Genomic DNA, 26,633 nt, shown 5'->3' with positions numbered 1-26,633 from the left:
AAACGGCCTGGCTGAGCGGATGTGAGGATTAACAGAATGTAACAGTGAAGAATAGATGGCAAAACATAGAAAATGTTTATTTACGCAGAACCTTTAAAATATGCTTATTTGCATATTTGAACACATGCTGGGTTGAACTTTGGAGTCCTGCCTGTTCATTACTGAATTTGTTTGGCTGTTTGGACTGTTTACTCTGGTTTTGACTCTTGCCTGCATCACCATACCACAAGCCTTTGTTCCTCTTTGTTTATAATAAATCATTGTACTACATTAGCTCTGCTTCTGTTGTCTGGATTTGGGTCCCATCCTCTGTGTTCTTGTTACCCTGTTTGCACCAGTTGTGAAAACAAGCTCGGATCTGGAAAAAGCAAGCCACACATTCATGTACTGTACAAACGCAGTAATGCACTTCTGTTGTACTTTGATTTATTGCAGCCTCGTCCTTGGCAATGATTTTTTGAGAAAGATACATGCTGGTTGTTTTGTAGCTGTCAGGGAGGCAGCACCAGAGGGTTTTAAGTGACGGACCCTCGGATCCTGTAAGACAAAACATACACTGAGCTGACACAACAAAGCTCTGATTCAGTGTTGTGCCACACACACGGTAAAATGAAATCACCTGGTTGATGTGATTTTGCCAAATGACTGCCCTGTCCCATTTAAATTGTCCATGTTTAGACTGAAAGCCATCTAAAACGCTGGTTAAGATTCAGCCACATGATTATCCACATACATGATCAGTCCTTAAAATGAAGCTCTGTGTGATTTCTCATGTGTTTGTGTAGCATATTTACTGAATATTAATTATTTTTGCAAAGATTAAACAGTGTTGATCAGACAATTTGTTGCTCTTAGTTTATGCTTTGTATTTGTATTGTTGTATTAATATTTATATCCTTCCTCATTCCTTCCCACAGGTTTGCCAGTTTTCTAACCTAGGTATTTTTTGTGGATTGGCAATGTCAGCAGGGCAGTTGCATTCTCGTGCAGACAGGCAGTTGTCTTTCATCTAAAGAATTTGATCATTCCATAGGTGAAAGGTAGCTTAGATCAAATAGGCATTAAAGCTGAGCCATGTTTCCAGTTATAGCTTTTCTTAATCGGCTTATTTTATGAATCTTATCAATGCATGGTGTGTTCGTTTGGCCCCTAACTGGATAATATTTATTTTATTTTATTTCATGTCAAATGCCATAATCTGGAATTTACTTGATGCACAAGGTTGCCTATATTGAATGCAACGTCAGGCTAAATATAATGAAACTGCTGCCTTGAATATGAGCCAGGCATACTTAAAAAGACATTGCTCTGATTTGTATTCATTTCCTGGGAATCTAACTTAACTTTAACCATGACCAATACATACTTAACTCCCTAACCCTAACCCAACCTTAGCCTAAACTTAAAGCTTAACCAAAAACCAAGTATATAACCCTACAATATGGCTATATATATATTTGTCCCAAAAGCAAGAGTGAAGACAGGTTAAGTGTCCCTCTGTTCCGTCTTCTGTCTCATTCCTTCGCAGGAGTGGGGAAAGCAAGAGAATGAGACATAAACAGAGAGTGATAGAAAGGCAGACAGGAATAAAAGGTGAGATGGAGGTCGTCCATGGTTGTCTTGTAAAGTCAATGTTTCAATCTTTCACAACAGCCATTTTGTCAAAGTTATTAAAACATGTCCTTGAACAAGACTCTGAATCCTGCTTGTCTAACTGTTAGTCACTTTTAGTCATAAAACCAGATACATGCATTAAATGTAAGATGGACAATGGCAGACAAAAATGACAATTTACCAATGACACAGCCAGCTAGCCAGAGTCAATATTGAAAGACCTCTATGGCAAAATCTGGCAGAGAGAGAAAGATAACTGTACTTAGCTCAGAGTGCAAGGTGAATGTAAATACTGTTGTCCGGTCAGCTCATCAAGACCGGCAAATTGTCCAAATATTATCAACAAACAAGGCCCTGCGATTGCATGATTTAAGAGGGAGGACCCTCCAATCAGAACAAAACCAACCTTTTCATTTTCCAAGTTGCTGGCAACATCAAAGTATGCGTCCTGGCCACTCTGATGAAAAGATGTTGATTAGGACCCAGACAGCCAGGCCTGTGCTAATCCAGGAGGCAGGAAAGAGACTGGTGTTGCCGTCTCCAATTTAACCAAAGTCTCCATAAAACCAAAACTCAGAGTTTTGGTTTTATGGAGACTTTTCAAAAAGTTTCAACTCTCTAGGGGCGGATCCCACAGGCCAGCTTACCGGTAATGTTACAACATGAAATGTCAAAACAACAAAAAGAACAAGGGATATATTGCTTATCCATTTAAATCCGTGTGTTCATCCGTGTTTGTTTGCTTCACCATCGCCGCCAGTTAACTCAGCCTCAGACGAGACTCCTTTACAAGATAGACAGTCCATCAAGATGAGTGGCAAGTGTGTGGGATGTGTAGGATAGATAGTATAGTATAGATAGATAATAGATAGATAGTATACCTCCTACCATAAGATTGTTTTACTGTTTCCGCAACCCAGTTGGTAAACACAAACTCATACTGGAAATTCATACTGGATGTTCATTCAAAACCATGACTTATGAGAGGATATTTTTAAAAGTACACTGCTAACATGTTATTTAAATGTTATTCAATTTATCTAAATCAACTCTGGTGACCCCCAGTGGTGGAATCAAAAACATACTAATGTCCTTCATTCCCCTTCCTCCTGTAATCTAACCCAGGGACGCTGAGATCAGCGATCTGAGACACCAGGATTGTCTACTTTTTCTAAAAACAAACTTTAAGGATAAAAAGAGTCTCCACTGAGGAAAGAGCGAAACAAACAAGGAAGGCAGAAACAAACAGATGCATGAAAAAGCAGAGAAAAGAACTTAACTCCTTGCCAGTTATCCCAGTTATCATCTAATCCACTGATCACTGAGGCTGAATGCTAAAGACTGGCAGATATTTCACGGCCTAATCAATCCTCTGCACTTTTTCGGAGATGTTTACTGTATATTTGGAGACCATGATGACTTATTTTGACGGTCATGCCTGTCAAGAAGAATTGAGTTGAGTCGAGTTTAGATAAAGAGAAGCATAAGCGAGAGAGAATGAGACAAGGACAGAACAACAAGCTAAAAGAGAAATCTGAGAGACCGTGAGTCAGAGAAACTGAAAGTCAGATGCAGATGCACAGATTGTTGCTCATTCATCCAATTTTGCAAACAACAGAGTTACAGACACTGAGAAAGACGAGGGAGACGGGGAAGAAGAAGAGAGAGCGAGGCAAAGCGAGGAGGATCCCGTTTGGCAGAGGGATCACAGCAATACAGATCTATTTACAGATTAGAAATGTTCTAACTGTGTGTGTCTGTATCCGTGTGTGCATGTGTCTATGTGTGTGTGTGTGTAATGCAGGCACCGGCACAACGCAATCACACATAGGCACACACAATTACACACATGATTGCACCATCCCACCTACACACACACACACACATACACACACACACACATACATGCACAGCAAACATAGGCTACCTTTGCCTCCTCCTCATACCCGCTGAGCAGAGAGCAACAAATTGCCACGCTGCAGTTTGTTCTTGATTGGCTGTGCAAGTGGTGTATTTTATTATTGTAGGTGTTTTTGCACCATCTACAGGCCTGGGTTTGAACATGTGACATCCATTTTTGGAGGAAACATTACACCTGTTATACTTGGATATATGATGTAGATTATATATTATATATTATCTACCTTATTGATGCCTCCAGGGCATGCAGCTGAGCCGATCCTGTTAACAGTTTTGTCATCCTGCCTCCATCCCAAGACTTGGTGCTGGAAAGGTGCACTGACCATGAGAAATTGGTGAAACATGTAGCGCTTCACATTGTGTTGAAACACTGGAGCCTCAAAAGGAACATGCTCCTCTTGCCCTGCCTTCTCAATGCCCTCTGCCTCTTTATTGACAAATCAACGGTTGTTTATGGGCTTTGCCAGTTATACTGGTTATAGGACTGTACTAGTTCCAGTACTTCACTTGAATGGTGACAGGTGTTGATATCCTTCTCCTGTTGGCATTTAGCTTTCAGTGGCAGGATAATGCCACAGCAGAACCATGAAGTGGAGACAAAAATAGCTCCAGGCTGTACTTTAAAAATGAGGGGGAAAAAATAGAGGATGCATCTATTTTCCATGTATATTTCAGTTAAGAACACTTCGGATCAAAGGAGATTGAACCGTTTATAGCACAAATGGTTATACAGATGTATTAGGAGCAAAAGGCTCTGTACTCTTGAGGATGCTCCCCAGATGAATCAAAGCAGCATAAAACAGACTCCACAGGGACTCTAGTAAACCTCCCTTGGGGTATACAGAGCAGAACACACAGGATGCACAATGTAAAAGATGTCACAATTATTTTGAGCAACAGTGATATGAATGATCAGCAGGGAGAAGCTGTGAGTTGTTGGATGTTTGGTCCAAATAACAAACTAAGTTATTTGAATATAACTTCTGATTGCATGAGCTGGCAAACAATGATCAGCTGATGGTTGATGTGATTTTGCTTCTCTGCCAAAACAAAAGCCAGAAATGCACCAACAGTCAGGGAACGTTTCAAAATTTGGTAATGAAAACACATTGTTTGCAGTTGTTAATCGACTACAGTTCCCCTTAAGGGATTTTACACAAATCACTGAGGTGGGGAGGAGGCTTGAATCATACATTTGAGCATTATTATAAAAATCTTTTTGATGGAACATTTTGATGGTGTAAGAGTTAAAATACACATCTAGGATTAGAAGAGGTTAAAAGACCTTCCATTGCTCCCCCCCCCCCCCCCCCCCCCCCCCCCCCCAAAATAAATGTAGGTTACCCTCCAAAAGAAAAAATCTATAGTTTGCTGTAAGTATTGTTTTACAATTTTCACTAAAAGAATCTTGTCTTGTTCATTTAAAGCTGATTAGTGCAGATTACTGGTCTGATGCAAAGCCATTTTACATAAAGTGCTGAAATATCTGCTTAAATATCTAGATCTTCAAAAGCTGGATGAAAGCTGAATGTAAGGAAGGATGGAAAATAACTTTGTTATTTAAGCCCATGTCGCTCTGCTATGTATTTTTAGATTATGAAAGTAGCTTGTTGAGTGAAATCTGTGAAAATTAATTAACCCTTTGGTTTGCCTTTGTCATTACTATGTGTATAATTGTGAACATCACATAAATTCAATTAAATTTGTTCAGTTTTTTAAAATACTCAACTTGGCAATAAATCGAGGGTCAAATTGCTGAACCAGTGTTAACATACACTGAACATGGACAATAATCATCAAGACCACAAGGTATACTGCTCTTGAAAAGGTGCTGGATTTCTAATAGAAGCATAAATGGTATGGGAACTCTGCAATTAGACAACCTCAGCCAATTAAATCTGCTCCTTGGATCAAGCTGCTACACTCTTTGATCTGCTGCAGGGCTCTATCCAGCAGCTGTCTGACATATGAAGACCGTGAGAAGTTATATTTAATTGTTGGTATTGTTCTCAGTTAACTATCTGCTGGGTGGGAGCTGGGTTTGGTAACTGAGGCGGTGACTCTCCTCCCCTCACTGCTCTCTGAGATAAGAGCTAAAAAACCACAAATGTGGCAGAAAACACCCCATTTCACCCTCATCTCATCTGACTTTGCACTTGTTGACAATGACTGATTCAAACTCGGCGTAAGTACCCCCGCTTCTCTCTGTTTTCAGTAAAATTGACTGGATGTTTGAATGTACAGGACTGAATATACAAGTACATACAGGAATGTAAGTGCATGAATATGTCTTTTAGTGATAAGAAGCTGCCAGAGGATGATGGTGGCAGTGTAAAAAAGGGCAAAAAGAAGCAAAAGAAGGAAGATGGCTGGAGACCAGAGGGACCCAGAGACCCATTTGCCATGGTTTGTGTCTTTGTGTGAGTGCATATATGCAGTGATGTGTTTGCTAGTTTTGATTTGTGACTGTGTGCACACTCAGAAACTGGTGCTTAGTTGGAGGCTTGCTCATGAAATGGGCAAATGTGCCCATTAAAAAGATCTACTTTTAACTGTAGGTGTCTATCTAAGTTGATTTATGCAGCAAGGTAACTGTCAAATTTCATTCTTCAACTTGTCCACACTCTGTCCTGTTCTGTCCTAGCTGGACTCTCTGCCAGAAAAGAAGCAGCAAGAGATCCAGAGAGCCCTCCACCTCTTCTCCATGGGCCCAAGTCTGCCTAAGACCTTGCAGCAGGCCAAGAGACATACGTACCACTTCTGGAACACACAACCTGTCCCCAGACTGGGTGAGAAGAAATTGCCAAAATGTTCTAAATACTCCAGAAAAAGCATTGAGCTTTAGAGGAGCTGGCAAGTGGATTTTGTGACCTGTTGGACAGAGCCAGGCTATCTGTGCCCCACTATTTACAGTCTTCATGCTAAGCTAACCAACTGCTGGCAGCAGCCTCATATTTAATGGACACATTTGAGAGTGGTATTGCACACTAATTTTGTGAAGTTATAATAGATATAAATTGTCTTCTCAGTTGTAATGGATTTTAAGTCCAGTTTGCATTTAAGTTAGGCTTTTATACAAAATGGTGAGAAGAAGGGGCCCTATAATGCTCTGTTAGCACTGTCATTATAAAAACATTATATTTTAAAAAGCCATTACTTGGAGTACATACATCATTGACTATAATTAAAATATAGAGAAACAAGTTATCTATGCTGCATTTTAATTTAAAAAATCTATCTTTATACGTATGTCCTCAGATGACAATATCACAACTCATGGCCCATTAGTAGAGGGCGAAGTCAGCGTCCGTGAGGAGTCCTACTCTCTACCTCAAGGTTTTTGCTGGGACACTCTGGACCTGAGCAGCCCCACAGGGGTAAGTTATTAACTGCACGTTACATCATTAGAAACTGCATCACACACAGCTGTCAAATTCTCATCTTTCAGAAGTAAGGAACTGTACCGCATTTTGGAGTGAAAGTTTCAGAAGGCAAACTTTTGCCGATGTGAGGCTCAGGAAAACTTTACTGCAAATTTAAAGCTTTTCCATCTGTCATTTCAGCTGAAAGAGCTATGCACTCTACTAAATGAGAACTACATGGAAGAAGATGACAACACCATCAGATTTAACTTCTCCCTGGAGTATCTGCAATGGTAAGCTTCAAACATTTTGTCACTTTTGATCTCTGGATTTTTGGCGTTTGTATTTATTATTAACCGTTTTACACATCTAGGTGAGACTGACTGAGTGCTGTTTCAGACAATAACAGTGTATTTCATTTAGCTTCTGAGCCACACTGAAGGAACTGTGTTCACTGCGTGTCTTAAAAGAAGAATATGATTTTCCAACTTAAGTTTCCAGTCTGACTCTCCAACATATTGTATCAGTAACAGCTTGATACGCTAATCTCTTCACTTCTGCCTCCTTTTTTCTCTGATCTGCATAAATGGTATCTCCACCTTCAGGGAACACTTACATCAAAACATAATAACATTTACTTTGAAACTAATAATTCACATTCCAGGAAATGGCACAGGCCCTGAGGTTAACAGAAGCTGCTCTATTCATTCAGCCCAGTCGACTCATGCTCGGTTCTTTAATTTGAAATTGTGATTGATCACAGTTTATTGAACTACTCTTAAATTTATTCACAGAGTCAAACTGGAGAAACTCTCATTCTTTTCCTCTTAAGGGCTTTACAACCTCCTAACTGGCTGGCCCAGTGGCACTGTGGTGTGCGAGTAAACACCAATAAGAAGTTAGTTGGATTCATCGCTGGTGTGCCCGCAGATGTCCGTGTATATGAGACGTGAGTAGCTCATAAATATGTGCAAAGATGTGTGTTTATGTGAAACCTGATGAGCAATATTAGTATTCAGAGCACTGGCCAACAAAATAGCAATATTTCCAGCAAACGTCTCAAAGCAAACACTCAAAACGTGTTCTGCAGCCAGAAGCCGATGGTCCAGGTCAAATTCCTGTGTGTTCACAAGAAGCTGCGGCTCAAGCGGATGACTCCGGTTCTGATCCGGGAGCTCACCAGACGGGTCAACCTTCAGGGCCTCCGCCAGGCTGTCTTTACAGCTGGCATTGTGCTGCCCACTCCACTAAGCTCCTGCAGGTAGTAGCTGCTGATTTACATTTGAAGTCACAATTATCACAACTTCTGAAAAACTAAAGTTTTTCAACTAAAGTTTTCCAGAGCAAAAGTAACAGCCAAAGTTACAAATGATTAGATTGCTTCAACATGATAGATTCCCGCTTTCATGGTTGCCTTTGGGTTTGTTTTTTTTTTCCACTAGTTTCAAGCAGCAGGTTGCCTTTAACTTTGTTCAGTGCTCATTTATAAATTTCTTATGAAGCAATGTCTACCTTCACAGCCCCTCTCAAATAAACAAACTAATTATTATAGATACTGGCATCGCCCTCTGAATCCCCGAAAGCTGATGGAGATCAACTACCCAGGTCTGAGACAGAACATGAACCTGCAGAGAGCTCGCAAGTTCAACCGCTTGCCTGAGGTTAGTTTGTGCTGCCACCTAGAGACAAAAACCTGTTAGTGTCACAGCAGTCTGTCATTGCCCCCAAAACAATGACCAAAATGTTGGACTGGCAAAAAGACAGAAAGAAACAAAACATCAAAAGATGTGGATTTAGGAATCAGTAGGGAAATTTGTAGTTAACAGGCATCTTTAATGTAGTTACTGACAGAGTTTTTTTTTTATCCTGCTATTTCTTTCCTCCCTTTTTCCTCCAAGGAGACAAAGACAAAAGGTTTGCGCCCCATGACCAAAAAAGATGTTGTGGGGACGCACTCACTACTCCAGACAAGCAGCAGCAAGTTTCACCTCAGCCCCATCTTGTCTCTGGAGGAAGTAGATCACTGGCTCCTGCCTCGGGAAAATGTGATTGACACCTATGTGGTGGAGGTCTGATTTTACAGTTTGCCAGTTACAGTATCTCTGCTTTATATTTATTTGGGGAGGGAAGAGCTATCTTTGCCTTCTTCTGAATAAAGTACCTCATTTTATACTGCAGTAGTAACTATAAGAGTTCATTCACCTCCCCTCTTCACACACAGGCTGATGATGGCACACTGACTGATGTGGTGAGTTTCTATAGCGTCTCCTCCAAGGTGCTGAATCATCCAGTCCACACTGGCCTGAGAGCAGCTCATCTCCTTTACATTGCCTGTACTGCCACAGACCTGGCTGACCTCATGGAGGACACAGTGGTCCTGGCTAAATCTGTGAGTATGTCAGAATAAAAAAATAATTTAGCAACTGAACAGGGATTTTTGAGTAGATGTAGCAAATACATGTATTCACCATGTTGAAATGAGCTTTCCTCTGAACTTACATACGTCATTCGGTTAATTATCTTTAATTTGGCCTATGAGGGTGATTGTTATTGACATAAACATTTTTCATACACACAAAGAATGTATTTTTGTGTGTATGATGAAAAAAAAAAGCTCTGTTTCCCCACTGACAGAAAGGTTTTGACATCTTCTCTGCTCTCGATGTGATGGACAACAAGAATTTCCTGGAGAAACTAAAGTTCAGCGTCAGTGACAAGATCCTTCATTACTACTTGTACAACTGGATGTGTCCAAAAATGAGCCCAGACAAGGTACTGAGTTGCTGCAATATCACCAACTATCAAAACCCAGTCATGCTTACGTATTCAAGACAGACAGTTCCTCTGGCTATTATATGTGTATGTCTTACCAAATAGCTATGAATTCAAACCTTAAAGGGGAATGGCAGTCTTTGATTCAAATAAATAGTATGACAGCAGTTTGTCATTCTACTATTATGGTATCCTACACATTAGAAAACTAATACTCATATTGAATGAGTTTTCTCTCTGTGAAAAACTGAAGTACATATCTAGAAATACCTTACTTAAAGACCACATAAAATCTAGCAAGTAAACATGTCTTCAGCCTCAGTGGGGATGGGTGTTTGATGGCTGTCAGTCATCAGTACTTTGTGCTAATGGGTGTATGTTTTACAGGTGGGTTTAGTGTTACCCAACTAACCTGCCACTGAGAGACGAAGGGAGTGGTGAAGATGAGAGGACCAGAGTGAGTGGCAGGACAGTGGACATCAAACTGCATCAACAGCACGAATTAGAGTTTAAAATATAAACTGACAAACTGCAAAATACACTCTCAGAAATCTGTGAAAGAAATAAAGATAAAATTCCATTTGTAAATACATTCATCATCTGGCTGTCAGTTATTCACTGGGTTAAGCACTTCTGCAACAGGAAAATATCATTTCTGACATGAGGGAAAATTGAGTAAACAAATTCATGCAGTTCAGAGAAGGCTCCCTGTATTTCCAGTTTGTGAGTGTGAGTGTTTGAGTGTGAATGTGAGCACTAGTCTCTGGGTATTTCAACGGCAATTCACATAACCACTAGTGACAGGACACTTAAAATTAGTGGGACCAATACATGAATTTGATTGGAGGACAAAATCATTAATCATTCTCTCAAACACACGTAACACACTCACATGTACACAATCTATTAAATGCTCATGCAATTCAATTTTCAGCAGATACACAATGTCAAGCCCAAATGCAATCAAGTTAAAGTCTAGACATGATATTGATACAAGACTTCTGTTTACGAAAGATCTATTTCCATGGGTTTAACCCCTCACAGATAATCCATAAACAAAGCTGCAGTATAAATCCAGAAAAATAAACAAAAATATTAAATGGTAATTTATGCTCTCAGAAATCCAAAATCCACATCTCACACTGCAAGACAAAGTATCTTTCGATCCTTTTATCACCTTTTTTCCTGAGGAAGAAAAAAGATGATAACAAGTGTGTCATTTCACAATTGTTTACTGAACCCACCTTCTTGTATTTTAGAGCAGTGGTTCTCTTTTAGTAACAAATGTGTTGTGGCATGGCCCCCTCCCTTTAGAAGCCACAAAAAAGTTCACCACCCCCAACCCCACCCCACCCCACAATTTTTTTCTTTTATCAATCATTAACAATGAATGGGGAAGTAACTAATAAAAAAGGATCCAAGCTGAATTTTAGTGAAATAAAGTTCAGCACAATAACATCTGCAACTTGTTTGTTTATATTCCCAGCATAAATCATATTCATTCAACCTTAGAGCATTTAAAACATTTTTTTTCTTTGGTTTAAATCATGCATTATCCATTGGTTGCTACCGCTGGGCATACATGTACTACTGCTTCACTGGAAGACAGCATGCTATGAAACCCTGAGGTACATGTATTATCTAAATATGAGCAGCAGGAAGCGCTGCAGCATTAACATGAGCTTTTTTATTGCGAGCAACCACAGGGGCACTGTGGATGCAGACATCACCTGCTTTGAATTTATTGTTGGATGTGTAAGAAAATCACTACCATAAATCAAGTGTGTTTGCTAATATGCTAATAAATCTGGCTTTATGATGCCTTCAGTTCCTGCAGAAAATATAGCAATTACATGTTTTCAGAAAGAAACTGAAGTAATATTACAAAGGTAGACATCCCATTACAAACAACAGTCAAACAGTTAATTAGTTAAAGAAACATGTCAAGAAAGTATCAGCAAAGTCCTCTTTCAGTCTGTCAAAGAACTGTTAATGCACAAGTAACATTTATATAGCTAGTGACAAATTTATCTACTCTAAATCACATTGATGTTCCCAGACTCCAGAGTATCACAAGATAAATCAAAGGGGTAAAAAGACGATTAATGTAACAATAAAGAGGAACTAACATCAATACGCTGCACAAACTGAATTCACATAAATCCTTATTCTTTAATTATTAAGTGCTGCTATCAGATGACTGTACCGTGGTAATGAATACTACGGTATTCCCCTTTAAACTGTAGTGCATTGGCCGTTAAAAGTGATGGAAAATAACGAAGTACATTTACCCAACTACTTTACTTAAGTACAACTCTAAGGTACTTTATTTGAGTACTCTGTAATTTGGTCGACCCCTTTAGTTTGTATGCTTGTGTGGGATGGGCTTGGGTAGTTTGGAAACAGGCTGTATTTTTTTTCTTCTTCCTTACTTAAAAAAACTGTTTGAATAAGTACCTGTGTGTTGAGTAACTGTGACATGTCACCTCCCACAAAAACCACAAGCCGTAAATTAGACTCCACACTCAGAAGGGGGCGTTTACGAATAAGCACGCGAACGCAGCACCCGCCGTGAGTTTGAGCCAATCATAAGCGAGAGAGCATTTTAAGTTTGAAGTGTCTTCAGAGCACCAGCAGCTACAGCAGCAGCAGCTACTCTCACTGCCGCCTGTGCGCCGTGCTCAGGCAGGACGGAGCCGTGCCTCCCCTCATTTTCGGCGGAGGATGCGTAGAGAAAGCGTAACAGTTTTCTAAGGAAGACAAGAGTCGATTTTTGTTTTTCAGATTTCTTTCATTCTCGTCGAGGACTCGCCCTTGCCGGCGAAACGTTAACCACCGACTGACTGCGACGTGCTCAGGTTAACGTTAGCATTGTCACGAACTTTCCAAAACACCGCGGTCTGCGATTAAAAGTTTGCTGTGGTTTCGTATTTCCTTTGAGCAGCTGTCACAAAGGGACTCGTCATTATATCTCAGTGAACTCCTCCTGAGCAGACCTCCGTAAGTGAAGGCAGGTATGTTATCTTACAGTATGTTGTGTTTTCGTAATGAGTACGTTGCTGCGGTTTAACTTACGCTCCCGTTAATTTTGAGTCATTAGCACGAACACTGTAAGCTTGTGTAAGCTGAGCATTTGATGGGTGATTAAGGAAACGCTCATCTGTCACAGTCATATTTTTCAGTAACACAATGTTAAACACAAGGATGTGATGCGTAGTTTTGTGTCGAAACGCTGTCACACACGCACACACACAGCTGCTGTCATTACATTAGTCACTGTGGTTTCCTTCCTCAATCACTGGTCTAGTTCTCACCGTTACAATAAAGCAGACGCAGGATGTAATTGTTGCTTTTTAGCTAACTCTACTTAACCCTTCTGCTGTTTTACCTTGCACTTGAAACCCCCTACTTGCGTATTGTGCCGTTTTGTGCTATGCATCCTATGGTAAAAACAACACTCAATAGTCCAGAACGTTTTTAGGCTTTTTGTTATTGTTCTTAAGGCAGTCCCCAAGCCACTTTTTTTTTTTGATCCTTTCCCCACTGTCCTACTTTGGCATTGGTCAACAGAGACTAGTTGAGTAGCTGGCCTGCCCTCTTTCCACAGCCAAGAGCTAACCCGGAGCAGTCCCTCTGCAAACAGTGACCCGGAGGAGTGAGCATTTAGGACTGTGTTGTGCAAAACCACCTGTGAAAACAAAGTGATAAAAAACTTGAGTTGAGTGAGAATGCTGCAAGGGCTTCAGGGCCCACTATGTGTATTATTTTTCCAACTCTGCCGTGGTGAGAAAGATTACAGTAATGTCACTACAGGCTGTATTATGCAAGCTGGCGCAAAATAGTTTGGAATCAAAGTCATGTGTATCTGTGTCAAACTACCATGGCTATGCAAATACATGCACACAGCCTGGATACTGTGTACACTGAGATGGTTGAGACTTATTTGATTTCATTTGAAATATGGTGACTGTACTCTTTGTGAGGTGTAGCCTGTGTTTGTACAGTGTGTATTTCTTTCAGCAATCTTTTGCTGATGTTTTTTACTGGACATGGATCTTGAAATTTTATTGAAAAATGAAGTTCATTGGACAGTATTAAAATATACTGTGTAAAAATGTATCCCACATTCACTTCAGTTCCAAAAAGTACTACAGTTTCTTTTAATCTTGTGCTGTTGGTCATTTTAAGAGTAGCTTTTACTTTTATTTTTTTTCTCCAATGATAAAGAGAATGAAAGTCACTGAAGCTTTATATCTGAAGGCTATGGTATTTGAGGCTTGGCAGACTGTAAATTTCCCACTGTACTGGCCTGTGTCACAACAGGCTTCCTAAGACCTTTCTCAGCCATCTGGTGTTGAGCAAGACAAGAAAAGATGTGCACCTTGATAAGACGCACTGTGTCAGGACAGCACATGTTTGTGTTACTCTGCAGCTCATGAATAACAGAGTGCACTGCTTTGTATTAGTGTTGTGTAGTTGGGAAATAACAGAAAGTTGATGGACAAAGCATAGTCGCCAGTGAGCAGTATCCAGCCTGTGCAGAGCAGCTGGAGCAGAAGCAGGGAGTGGCTCTTGTCATGCCTCTTTTTCACTCCCACCTACATAATTCTGCTGCTCTTCACCTGCCTTTTCTTTGGACCATGTAAAGACCCCAAACAAAGACACATTGTTGTTGAGCAGAAGTGAATGTTATGTGGTTGTCATTCACCTGAACGCCTCGTGTCAGGCCGTCTGGGAGTGGTGCCGCATTGCCCCTGCAGGGATCTTCTTACTTAACACTGGAAAGAAGGCTTTTGGGGCGTGGAGATGCATGCTGTAGATGAGAGCTCCTTCTGCAGGGACTTGTCTTTTTCTGCACTGGAACATCAACTTTTTGCTCATTTTATTTTCACTGCAAGTTGTCATGAATGCAACCATGGATCAAGTTACCATTCTTGAATTTCTAACATGCAAGAAAACAATAGCAAGGAGTGTAAAGGTCTGAGTCACAGCTTTAAAAAAAAAAACTGACCTTTTCTCTGGAATGATCATGTATTTCAGAGCAGTTGTAAATCAAGAAGTAGAAGCTTAACTGGGAAAGTGATGTACACTTTTTGTCTTAAAGAAAGGGTTTTATCTCAATTGAACAAGCATCTGTATTGATTGACAGGGACCCCCAAAAACTGTGGGACCAAAACGTTGCCTTGTTGCTTGGTGACTGTGTGTGTTTATGTGTGTGAGAGGACTTTCCCTCCTCTTAAAGCTTCAGAGGGGTTGGAGGTCTCTCATTAGGCCTTTATTTTGTGTGCTGTGCTGCTGTTTTGCCAGCATGCTGTCAGAAAGGTGAAAGATCTTTGGTGCACTGACTGAATTTACCTCCCACTGAGTGTTGCTTAGCTGAAAAGTAATTGAAGGGATGTAAAAAAAAAAAAAAAAAAAGTCTTGTTAAATTAGAATTGTAACTTAGATTTATATGGGTAATTAAGGTTTTTAACAAGGCTCTAAAAGAGAGAGGCCCAAAATAAGTACACTTGTGCACCTGGATTGCCTCAGTTTGGTCTGAAATTAGCAGCTAACTACTTTTATGTCTGTTTTGGATAGCTAAACACACTTTTGTAATGAATTGTCTTTATTAAAGCTTCTTGTATGCAGTTCTGCACCTGGTGAGATTAAGTGAAATGGCAAAAGAGGCAACTAAAAGTCATTTTTTCTATTCTATGATTATATTTTTCCTTTTGTGGCCACACTGTATTTATAATATTAAGAAGGCTTAGCAACCACTTGAAAATATATCCCTCTTGCTCTCGTGTAAAAAGTTTAGATAGTGTGCTGAGCTAAGAAGATGTTTAAGTACAATATAAGACAGCATTTATTTATTAGTGTGGATAGAGTTTCAAGTGGTCACTGAAATATAAGCAGTTCTAAGTCTTAAGCTGTACAGTACCTGCCTGTGTTACTTAACAGTTAAGTAACATGCAGCAGCTGAAATGCAAAACGTGGCTGCAAAAAAAAAGTCAGGCATAAGATCCATCTCAGCTCCATCGTTCCCTTCTCTCTAGATCAGACCTATCCTTTCTCCTCAGCTCACAGTAGGGTTTACAGTCTGCTGCACCGCCAAGAAGTTCTGCAGTACAAATATTTATATAAAGCAAGAAGGGAAGTGACAATGTGAGCAATAGGAACTCCACAGGGAGGAGTGCTAGGGGTTACCCTTAGGCTAATCTCCTCTAAGACATATTTATAAACGTAGCTAGCAGTTAGGGTGGACTGCTTCCAGCTTCGACACCAAGATGCTAACTGTATTTGGTCAGCAACTGCACAGCCAAGGCCCGCTTCAGTGACGTCTTTAACCAGTGTAATATTTGCATGGCACATAAACATATGGTTATACTTCAGACTTTTATTTGATTTGAGCACACATAATAGTTTCCATGCGTAGGGGCAGCACGAGGCCTACTCTCCATACTACACTTTACTTTGTTTTAGCTCTGTGCCAGTGCAGAATTTCATCTGACACCAACATCCACTGAACACAAAGGCTCTGAATAAAATATCAGGGGGTGGTTTGAATCTACGTTAAAAATGAGCAGGTTTATGAGCAACCCTTTCTGTGCGTGTCAGCCAGGGTTTTATTGACTTTGTGCCCATGTGAGTGACAGATGTTGCCATGAAAGATCCATTAATAAAACACGCACAAACAAATGTATCTCTGGTAAACCATATGTAGGGATTTTGTTTAAAAACAGGAACACTTTATGTTAATAAAGGGGGGGGGGGGGGGGTTTAAGGGTTGCCTTGAATTTATCCTAATGGGTCAGCTTTACAGAGCAAATCCAAATAAATATTAATTTTCTGTTCTTGCTATATCATATGAAGGGGCAGTACACATGCAGCAGGTTAGATATTCCAGCCTGCAGTGACCTCAGCACTGCTAACTACTGAGTTCTGCTCTTTCTGTTTTTAATTTTTTTCCACTTAAACAACATGGTTTGTCTGGCTTAGTGCTTAGCACCACTACTGTTAATACTTCATCTCTCAGCCATAACCCATCCCCCCAAGATAGGAGACCCCCCCTTAACCCCTCCACTCCCAGCTCAGTAGCATTCCAGCTGGCCAGATGGTGTCTGCTCTGCACAGTGGACACCAGAGAGCTGAGAGGGAGAAACCCCGCAAGCAGGATTCTCTGGATGAGACATTCCACCCCAGTGATCCCACCCCTCCTACTCATGTCGCCCTACTCCCCACCCCACCCCCACCCTCCTCTCTCTCTCTGGCTCTCTGTTCAGTCTTGTCTGTATCTCACTGGTGGTCATTCTGAGGATGAAGGCCGTGTTGATAAGTTGTTGACAAGCAGAAAAATCGCATTAGATGGTTTCTAAGTGGGGGAGACAGCTCAGTAGTTACTTTGTGGTAAGCTGTGAGCAAGAATGACAGCAGAAATCATTGATTTCTGTGTTTATCTCAGAATATTTGTAGAAATAGTTGGAGTTGCATGCTTTTCACATGCATTGAATTCAGCGTCAGGAGTTAGTGAAGTAAATGCTGGAAGTACACTCGGAAGAGGAAGAATAAATTGACAAAACGTCGGTTCGCTCCGCAGTGACTGCCCTCGTTGAACTTTAAAAAGAGTTGGCACAGCTTTGATTGAGTATACTGATAAATGTCTAGGTCGGCTTGCACATTTTTCTTTTGTTTCGTCAAAAGTTGGCAAATATAGTGCACTTGAAGTGTTGCCGGAGCGAGGCAATGCTTTCCGAATGTTAGTGTGCAAAAAAAGGTAGCTATTGGTGTGAGGGTAGGTGTTTTACCCATAGCTACTACATCTGTCCCATTTAAAAAATAAATAAATAAATAAATAAAAAAATCTCTTGGTGTTTGTTTCTGGCCCACATTAACTCTTTGAAAAGAATCCAATTTAGCACATTGTGTGTATGTGTATATGCATATTATCCCCCAGCTATATAAAGCCTCATAAACCCCACCCTTCCTACTCTCCACTCCTGCTTCCATGATTGCAGCCTTGTTGGAGAGCTAGTGTGTGTATTCCTGTTGGCCTGTTTTCATCAGTTCTTCAGTTGCGTGTCAGTTTGCACTGCAGTGTGTGTTTCTGTGCGAGTTTGCTTGTTTGCTTTCCCATACGTCACATTTAATGGCTCCTTTGAATGCAGCAAATAGAAAGCCGGAAGTCTGGGACAAAGAGCTAGTCAGTAAAAGAAACTTCATGGCTTTGTTGAGCCACAAGCTGTCGTCCCCCATGTCAAAGGTTTTGAGGAGGGGAAGCAGCACTCTTTCTGTGGTAGCTCTGCCTCAGGCAGGTCAGTACAGTTTTTACAGTGTCAGTTACTAAGGCAAAGCAGAGTGCAGGCATGAGTACCCAGTCAGCAGGACTTCTGGTAAAAGGGATTTGAGGGACTTTGTGTCTGTGTGAGAAAGAAAGAGGGGAGAGAGGGAGGGAGGGAGGGAGAGATGGATTAGTCTCCGGCCCTGTTTTTGCCCCATCCTCCTCCTGCTCTGCACCACCAGCAGATCTTGTCCTTCCTCCGCCCCCGTACCACCAGACTGGGGCCCCTTGGCACTGTGGAGACTCATGCCCCACAAAGCCATCACATCCACCCCCACAAAAGCCCATTCTCTCCAGCCTCCTTACCATCTTCTTTCCTCTTTCCCCCAACTCTGACCTCTGCAGCTCTCTCCATTCTCTTGTTGTACCCTCCCTTCTTTGCTCCTGGACTCTTTTCATCCCCCGTTCCTTTCTGTATCCTCTTCCACCCTGCATACTCTTTTTCCTCTTTCCTCTGCTTTTCCTTCCTCTTTCACTTAAACCCTGTTTTCCCCTCTTTCCCTGCAGCTCAAAGCCAGGGAGGAGTTGAGTCATGTGAAGGAAGGGCTTTTGCCATGTTAGATAAACACACCCCTCCTGTCAGAATCATACTGTGAAGTTCTCTGTTAGTGGAGGCCCGTTTCAAGTGGATGAAGTGTTGTTAGCTTCTGCAATTGCAATTAAAACTTCATGCCAGTAGTTGCAAGCACGGTGCTGAAACCGCCTTAAATACCGAAAGATTGCTTTTTAATGAGAAACACATTGGCTGCTCAGTATGTGGTTGATGGTTGTGCGAGGGTGGCTAAAAAAAAAAAAAGTGTGACACACTGTGGACCCACCCCCCCCTCCCCAGCTGTTTTCTGGTGCATTTGTTAGGTTGAATAGATCAGCTAGAAGCCAATTCTAATGTCCAGTATGTGGAAGATGGAGTTTATTGGATTAGGGACTGGTGACCCGTACTCAGGCCTATTTGCTTTCAATGGTTGGTCACATGACCTAGTTGTAGTCATACACACCCATGCAGACAAACATGCAGTATACTGTATACTGTACAACCACAGGACGCATACCATTTTACATTTCTTGGCAATATTTTGATTGTTAGTCCACAGTAGGCTGTTATGTCACTTTTATGCATACTGAACAGAAAAACAGGTAAGATTTGATTTTCCTTTAACCATAAATAAGATTTTTATTGTGGGCTTTCTTAGTGCAGAGATTTGGGATAGTTTACGTGACCAAACCTAAAAACAAGGAAATCACTGAGACATCCTGTGGAGTGACACTGTAATTTGCCCCTTCACATGTACAAGTGTACTTGATACTTCCATCTTTTGTTTTGCTCCTTTATGGGTCCTGAACGTGGCTGAAAATTTCTCAGAACTGCACCAGCTGAAGAGCTGGCAGTGTATTTTTATACTGGCACCTGGTTTTCTCAGCGGAGGAAAGTTTCCACTCTCCACCTTCTTCCCTCAGGAAGAATGTGTGTCAGGAGCTGGCTATATCTTTAACTGCCTCCTCTCTTTTTTGTGCAGCAAAGGAAAGTTGATGTCTTAAAGTCTCTCTGATGCTTGCGGTTTCTTTATGTGGATTCCTGAAGGTTTCCAGTGGCAAAATGAAGTGATAATTGTTGCAGCTGAACAGATACCTCGTGTAGTGTCCTTGTCAGGCTTTTCAGCTTTACTGTGGTGCACATTTCAAACCTAATAACTGTCAAAATGCCGGCAGTTTCAGGTGTTGTGGTGGTTAGGGTTAAGAGTTTCAAGGTAAGATAAGAAAAGATAAAGATGATGAAGACTAATAGAGGAATTCCAGTAAAGTTGAACTGAAATAATGCTGAAAAAAAAAAAAACCCTGACATATTTGTACACTAGTTTGTTGGTTCCCAGCTTTATATGTTCCATTCGTGCTGTGACTCCTGTCTTTAAAATGTTGACTTATAGAGAGCTGTGGGGTCTGTGGTTAAACTAAAAAGCAGACTGTGACCTTTTTTAAATGTTTGCTAAACAGAGCTTGCATTCACATTGCTTGGTCCTGGGCCAATGAAGTGACCAGAGTATCGTCTTGCCTCTTCAAGCTTCAGTTTGGAGTTGGGATGTTTCTCAGTTTTTGAGAAAGCCCCTCAATTCTTGTCTTGTTTTTTTTTGTTGTTTTTTTTTTTAATACAGTCAAGTTCCCCTACCTTTCCCATGCAGATCCATTCTTTATGGGTAGGGTGTAGCCTGCATTCCTGATTTGTTCTCTTGTGTGGAAATGTGATTTCTGATAAAGTACAGACTGGTGGGCTACAGGTCAGCCATTGGCTCTGAGGTGTTTCTCTGTCTGGCCCCTGTCCTATAATAAATCTGTATGGCTATTACTTTTTTCAAAAATTAAGTTGTTTGCTGTCACATGTAGCTTGTGCGTTTGATGTTGTTCTGCTTGTCTGTGGTGCCTCTGCTGCCCAACTTGGGTGGCAAGCTAGCGGATTTCTTGTCTTTTTAGTGTAAGGCAACTGTTTTGTACAGAGTTGACAAACAGCCTTGTCAACTTTTTTAGTTGCATGGATGATGGTGTTGATGGAGGTGGATTATTGGTGGACACAGAGACTCATAAACCCTTCTCAGACATTTCAAATTGTCTTTGAACTGTCTCGGGTCTTGAAACTTCTGCATTTGTGGTATATTGCAGTTGTTAGTAGGCCTGACAGTCTTTGCAGAGAAGTAAATATTTAAAAACGTGACCACCACAGAGCACTTAGTCTTATAAGAGGAAGAGGAAACGATGATACTAAATCCAATACTGTTTTGAGTGCAAAAGGGATGTCTGTCTGTTGAACCCATTCAAAGTTTTCTCACTGCCCTCTGGACATTTCCAGATTAATCAAGTTTTATGAAGAAGGATATGGGGCACAGTCTGGAAGTGACACATTTGGCCTTTGTAGGGACAGTTCTTCCTCTTGTAGCCAGTAACAACTCCCAACGGGCAACAAAAGGTCAGACAACACTCCAGTGATTGGAAACGGAGGACTCAGTTTGTTTACATGCCCTAGAGGAGCAGAAATAATATCACCCGTATGAATTAGCAAGTAGGACTGGCATAACTGCATTCAGAGAACAACATGCCGTCAGATGTCGTCAGTGAAACAAAAAGCCACATATGTGCTCAGATATTTTTCTCACATTCTGTCCATCAACAAACTCCTCAGCTGAGAAATATATGACACTGAGTGCCAGAGGATAGACAAAACAAGCTCCCTCATCCACTTCAGTCTAATGCAAATGGAAGCTGTTTTTTTCCCCCCTTCAAAACCACCTTTATCATCATGTACTGAGTTGGTACTTGCACTTTAGATCTTTTTCAGAAGCCTCTCCTGCAGCTTTCTGTTTTCTCCACTTGTTTGTATTTCTGAAGAAATAACCATAGGTAATGTCACTTTGGGCTATTGAGGCTGTGTAGGTCACCTACCAAAACAAATAATCTTGGGTGAGTTCACATTTGCTGATAGGGGTGATGATTTTTGAAGTATGACTCACAACTGTGTTTTCAGTCCCCCTTGTTGCTTAAAATAACAGAGGCAGCTTCCAAACAAAGCAGCCTCGATGTTCTGGGTCTCCGTGGACCAGCTTTAGCATACTGTTTAGCACTCCTTTTATAGGTAATGACTTAGGTGAATTATGTAAGCTTGTGCACAGTCCTGAAATCAACGTCCAAACTCAGGATCGTTTTGCCTTCATAAGGCAATTCTCAGGCATTGTTGTGACATTCAGTTAAATTTTCAGTTTTCACCATAATATTTCATTCACAACCAAAACAAACCTTATTTTGAAATGCAAAACTTTTTAAACTCGAGCAGAAATGCAATATGTTATCCTATAACATCCTTTTCTTATCAAGCTGTGGAGCTCCTGAAGACTAAAGGCAGGGTAATAGTGGATTTACTGCTCCCAATTGATTAGGCTTGCATATTTAATAGACACTTTGGTTTCTATATTATGCAGTGATCTCCATTTAAAAAGCTTTAGCTCAATCTGATCCTGGTTACTTTCCTAGAATCAGTTCTACTTCCTGTTCTGGCTAAGTTTACTTGGCTATGGATTCTTGGTTGCTGGACTAACTTGAATGGAAATCAACTGATTTGTTAATTTAACAAACAGATGGTGACTTTTTTTCCTATATAGGTTAGAGCATACATTTCCCACAGTGTATTTGTGGTGGACGTCTCCAGGCTTGTAACAAGGAGCAGGCCTGTAATCGTCTCGCAGATTTACAGTTTATGGTTAAACATTGCATTTAAATTTACACAAGGGAGGTACTGTGGTCCCTCATTGTTTAGCCCAGCTATGTTATGTTAGGTGGCGGAGGGATAGGAGAGGTCAAGGTGAATAGTGAAACACACACACACATCCCCTGACATACTCACTTATTTCCTGTGTAATATTTCAAAGCCATAATTTTTAAGTGAACCTAGAGTCCTAATTCGGGGCTGGTTTTATAGCCCAGCAGGTGGTCTTGGGTCAGAAGGGTGTGCTTGAGATTTATTAAAGCTTGTCATCATTACAGAAAAGGCCCTTATGACCAGGCTGACCTCTCTTTTCCCTCATGTCTTGACCCATTCCTCACTTTCCCTCCTTGTTCTCGACTCTCTCATTACAAACATTGTCCAGACACAGACCCTCTTTTATATATTTCCCTGTTACTGACTATAAATGTAAAAAACTGTGTGCTGAATTAACTCATGCCCTGTAATTTAATGGAATACGGGTCTATGTTAAACCCCTCCCTCTCTTAAACACAAATATACCTCCTTTTTATTCATCTCTTTCTCCCCTCGTTGGCTTTCTACAGACAGGAGCCCCAGAGCATCATAAGTATACTTGTGCTGTGAGAAATGTCTGTGGAAAAGCCCCAGTGCTTGGTGTGGAGCAGAGAATTTTCATTGCTGCTGTCAGCTGGCAATGCATTTACATGAGTGCAGTTTTCAAACCTCTGCATCTGAGCCATGTGTGGTTTTCTGCTCTGTGAATATCTAATGGAACAAAGTGAGCTCAACTCAACCTCCTAATTTTTACCTCCTAAATTTAACTCACTAGGTATTGAAAAGTGAAAAGTTATTAAGTGGAGAATGTTTTACTGTGCTGGATGTGGAAAGGAGATGTTTAACAGATTATCCTTTTCAGGGACACAAGGAGCCTGGGAGGCTATACCAGAGACACACACTCACTGGAAGAAGACACACAAATATAGACAAACAGATTCACATGCACATTCGCACTTAGGGGCAATTTAGAGATTCTCTGTGTTTGTAGTAAACACAGAATCATTACGGGGTGGGATAATGTTCAAGAGGTGATTAGCCCAAACACAAAGCCTCAACTATGTAAGGAATAAAATGGGATGAAGATGTTATTTGATGTGTGTTTCTCACTTTCTCTCACTTCCTCCCCCCTCATTCCAACTGGCTCCATGTGAGTCAGTGGAATAGAGGTTATATGAGAGTCTCACTGCGGTGGTCGGCTGTCTTTGAGCAGGGCTGGCTGACATCATTCTCACAGGGGGGGTGTTAGCTGGGGCAGGGCAGGGCTTGGCTTGGAGCTCTACAGTTAAGCCAGTTTCCTACGAAAGTTGGAGAAGTCTGTGTCTTGATACATCTGGTTTTACACAGTTTTAGGAGCCAGTCTTCTGAAATTGTACTCTTACAATCATAACGCAGTAATAATGTCTTCCTTTCTTGCTTGCAGCACTGGGATGATTTTGATGGAGTGAGACATTGCTGTCAGCGGAGATCAACAAGAGAGTTGGACACTGTACCAGCTGTAGAAGCAAATTTCAGTCTTATCACTTAAACTGCATTGAACTGCATAATGGATGGAGTGGACACCTTACAGAGCTCGGCTCCAGAGACCAAGGCTGAGCGAATTGCTCGTTACAAAGCAGAAAGGAGAAGGGAGCTTGCCGAGCGCTATGGCAACACAGAAGACTTCACCTCCAAATATGTCCGTAGGGACAGGAAAGTTGGCGACACATCCAGAACCGTATCTTCAGCAACCAAGGAAAAAGAAAAATGTGAAGATAATGGATCAGAACCAACATATAGCAGGAGGGGCCTCAGAAACAAAGTAGTAGAACCTGTGGAGCACACCGAGGATGAGCCTGCCCAGGAAAAAGAGGCTGCCACTCACCTTGAAACAGACACAGTTTCATCCTGTAAATCAGAAGCTGTCTCCTCCATAAAGATGTCCTCTCATTTCAGGTGAGTTTATTCACACTGCCACAAGTTTAAACAAAAGCACACTCCTCCTGCCCATTGTTCAGTTTTAACTGAATAGCTATGCAGTCTATACCCACATGACTTACAAGTCAATTTGCTGAAACTTGAAGCATAATGGTCACATCCTCACAAATTGCATTGGAATTCAGTACGGTAGCTCTTTTTTTAGCTGTTCCTTGATCTAGAGAACTTTTGCACTTTATCTATTGAAGACATCTATTAGATTACTGTAAAACGGCGTGCTGGCTCCTAATGAGTGACGAGGAGGCAACATGTCTTAACATTTGGAGAACACTTTGTGCTATCTTCTGTTTGAAATAAACACGTCTGCTAGCATTTCCAAAATTGGCCATGTGTACAAAGCAGAGAACTGCCACATTTATTTTGCCATGGTACGCTTTCCAGTGATGACAGGCAGGCTACTTGTTTTGGTTCGTTTTATAGTCATATGAGGGATCTCACACATTTAACACAGCTGTAACAAACTGCTCTTGTCAGGATGACTTGAAAAACTTTGGGAGTTTTCTCATTGGTTGCCAGGAATGCTCTTCTGAGAACTGTACATAGATGGAGTAAAACATGTCCAGTCGTGGGTCTGGGGATGTTTGAGGTGTAATCAAGCTGGGTATTCTGCTGTGTGCACATAGCCAGGCTTGTCTGCTCTTGAAAAACAGCCTGAGGGAATGACGGTAGAGAGAAGAACTTAGATGGACAAGACAGGGTTTTAAGATAATTTCAGAGTTTGGGGCTTGCGGGGGTTGGGAAATTGAGCTCTGCCAAGTTCTCAATCCCTGCATTTAATGAAGCAAGATCTAGATATTTGTGATTGACAGCTTGTTAGACATTATAGACCAATTACTTAATAAGATTGGGAAAGACGTGTCTTGTGTTGTAATAGAATTTCAAAAGAAATGCAGTACTCACAGCATGACAAGTTTCATCAGATCTCAGCTATCAAGTGTGTCAGAATGCTGCTTGTGTCAGAATGTGTTTAACCCTGTGAGCCCGTACGTATCATATATGATACCCACATTTCTGGGACTCATTGCATCACCATCAAGCATAAACTTTGCATTTAACCCTTTTAGATGAACTCTTATGCTCGTATACTGACTCCTGGTAGACACTCCTCACTTTTCTAAATGTTTTGACATGTGTGATACAAACAAAAAATATACTTAGAATTTTTTTTTTTTAATTTTTTTTTTTTACATTTTGTCAAAGGGACAAATAAAGAGTTCATATTTGAAAAATTAGAATTTTCTGACCATTCTTTCATAGTTCAGGTCTCACAGGGTTAAGTTCAAAATTTGTATTGAAATCAATCATTAAATATCTTTTAAAGCATCAGGTTTGCGCTTCTTTATGGAAATGAATTTAAATAGAATTGTGTTTTGCACATTGTGCAATGTGAAAGGAGCTGTTTTCTTACTGCGTCAGCTTACCACAGCAGAAAGAATACAGAGTAACGTCACACACAAAGATATGGACTGCATTTTTAATTACAGAGAACACAAAGACGGGTTGACGTGTTTGTCTTGCATGCCTGTCACGTTAGCTACTAATCTCGTCAGTTTTGTTTTGACGCTTGCTGCGTGTCAAAGTCCAGCTGTGCAGTCTTGTGTGCAGGCGCACTTATACAGCATTATAAAGAAGAGATGTATAGAATCTGTTATCAGTCAAAAACTTTTCAGCTGATCCTCCACTTAGAAGGGGTTATTTGTATATTATGCTTTCACCTTCAGTTTTAGACTTCTCTGTGTTCTTTCAACATATCCTTAAGGACCATTCTGAATTGTATTTTAATAAAGTATATACCAGATTCCTGGTTGACTTGCATGCACTTCACAAATATTCACTGAATCTTCTTAGGCAACATGTTCGTGTTCTGTCTGTTACAGAAATAGCATGAAGGAAGCTGGAACTCAGCTGTCCCAGTGATAATGAAAGCTTTCTGTCAACAGATTTATCTGAGACAGACAGGAATCCTTCCCATGTGAAGTTACAGTTGAAGGGTGACATTCCACAACACGGCTTTTTGACATTTACAGCTAACTTATTAAAATTCACCCTTTGTAATTTAAGAAAACACAGGCTCTGTACTGTCCCACCAACCTAACTTATCTGTTCATGTAAATGTAATTTTGTCTCTCTCAAAGTAAACATGTTAGCACCTGAACCATAGTGTGCACATAAGTGACCTGTTTGTACAAAAATGTGATTCTTTATCTAAACAAGTTGATTTATAGATTTTATTTATTTATAGAAAATTCAAGAAATTTCCTCCACAAGTGTGAGTGGTATATTTTACAGTTTTGGATTAGATATTCTGTATGTTAATAAGCCTGTGTAGTACACATCAGTAATTGTGCTACTGGCACATAAGGGTTAGTCAAACTCCTTGGACTATGAATAA

At 40.8% G+C, this 26,633-nt stretch overlaps 2 protein-coding genes and 1 long non-coding RNA gene across 4 annotated transcripts in view; 2 read left to right on the top strand and 1 right to left on the bottom strand.

The window, feature by feature from the left end:
- Positions 1–415: 415 nt before the first annotated feature.
- On the bottom strand, positions 416–5,509 carry LOC121175665. The gene is made up of 3 exons (XR_005892757.1): positions 5,310–5,509; positions 3,759–3,839; positions 416–537 (listed from the first exon to the last, which is right to left on the bottom strand). It is a non-coding gene; the product is annotated as an uncharacterized LOC121175665 (long non-coding RNA).
- Positions 5,510–5,632: 123 nt separating this feature from the next.
- On the top strand, positions 5,633–10,227 carry LOC121175392 (glycylpeptide N-tetradecanoyltransferase 1-like). Its single transcript, XM_041029155.1, has 12 exons — positions 5,633–5,719; positions 5,832–5,940; positions 6,179–6,323; positions 6,793–6,911; positions 7,098–7,189; positions 7,729–7,845; positions 7,987–8,157; positions 8,449–8,557; positions 8,795–8,965; positions 9,118–9,285; positions 9,531–9,668; positions 10,056–10,227. Exons 1-12 carry the CDS (start codon positions 5,700–5,702, stop codon positions 10,077–10,079), a joined length of 1,383 nt encoding a protein of 460 aa, XP_040885089.1. The 5' UTR covers positions 5,633–5,699; the 3' UTR covers positions 10,080–10,227.
- Positions 10,228–12,298: 2,071 nt separating this feature from the next.
- The window catches only part of svild (supervillin d), a 39,235-nt gene continuing 24,900 nt past the window's right edge, over positions 12,299–26,633 (top strand). The window contains exons 1-2 of one of the 2 annotated variants that reach the window (XM_041066898.1): positions 12,299–12,668; positions 23,688–24,199. In XM_041066898.1, coding sequence (XP_040922832.1) covers positions 23,811–24,199 — 389 coding nt within the window. In that variant the 5' untranslated portion in view covers positions 12,299–12,668; positions 23,688–23,810. Of the gene's footprint in view, positions 12,683–23,687; positions 24,200–26,633 lie in introns of both variants that reach the window. The other variant, XM_041066897.1, reaches the window with a different exon arrangement.

The sequence above is a fragment of the Toxotes jaculatrix genome, chromosome 21 (genome assembly GCF_017976425.1).
Source record: "Toxotes jaculatrix isolate fToxJac2 chromosome 21, fToxJac2.pri, whole genome shotgun sequence".
Taxonomy (NCBI): Eukaryota; Metazoa; Chordata; class Actinopteri; family Toxotidae; genus Toxotes; species Toxotes jaculatrix.
This window is presented reverse-complemented; position numbering and strand designations above follow the sequence as displayed.

Bases quoted from the DNA above. Each gene is read 5' to 3' on its own strand.
- LOC121175392 (XM_041029155.1), top strand. From the start codon at position 5,700: ATGACTGATTCAAACTCGGC. The intron at 8,158-8,448 runs GTAGTAGCTGCT...TAATTATTATAG, and splicing joins ACTCCACTAAGCTCCTGCAG to ATACTGGCATCGCCCTCTGA. The intron at 9,669-10,055 runs GTACTGAGTTGC...TATGTTTTACAG, and splicing joins CAAAAATGAGCCCAGACAAG to GTGGGTTTAGTGTTACCCAA.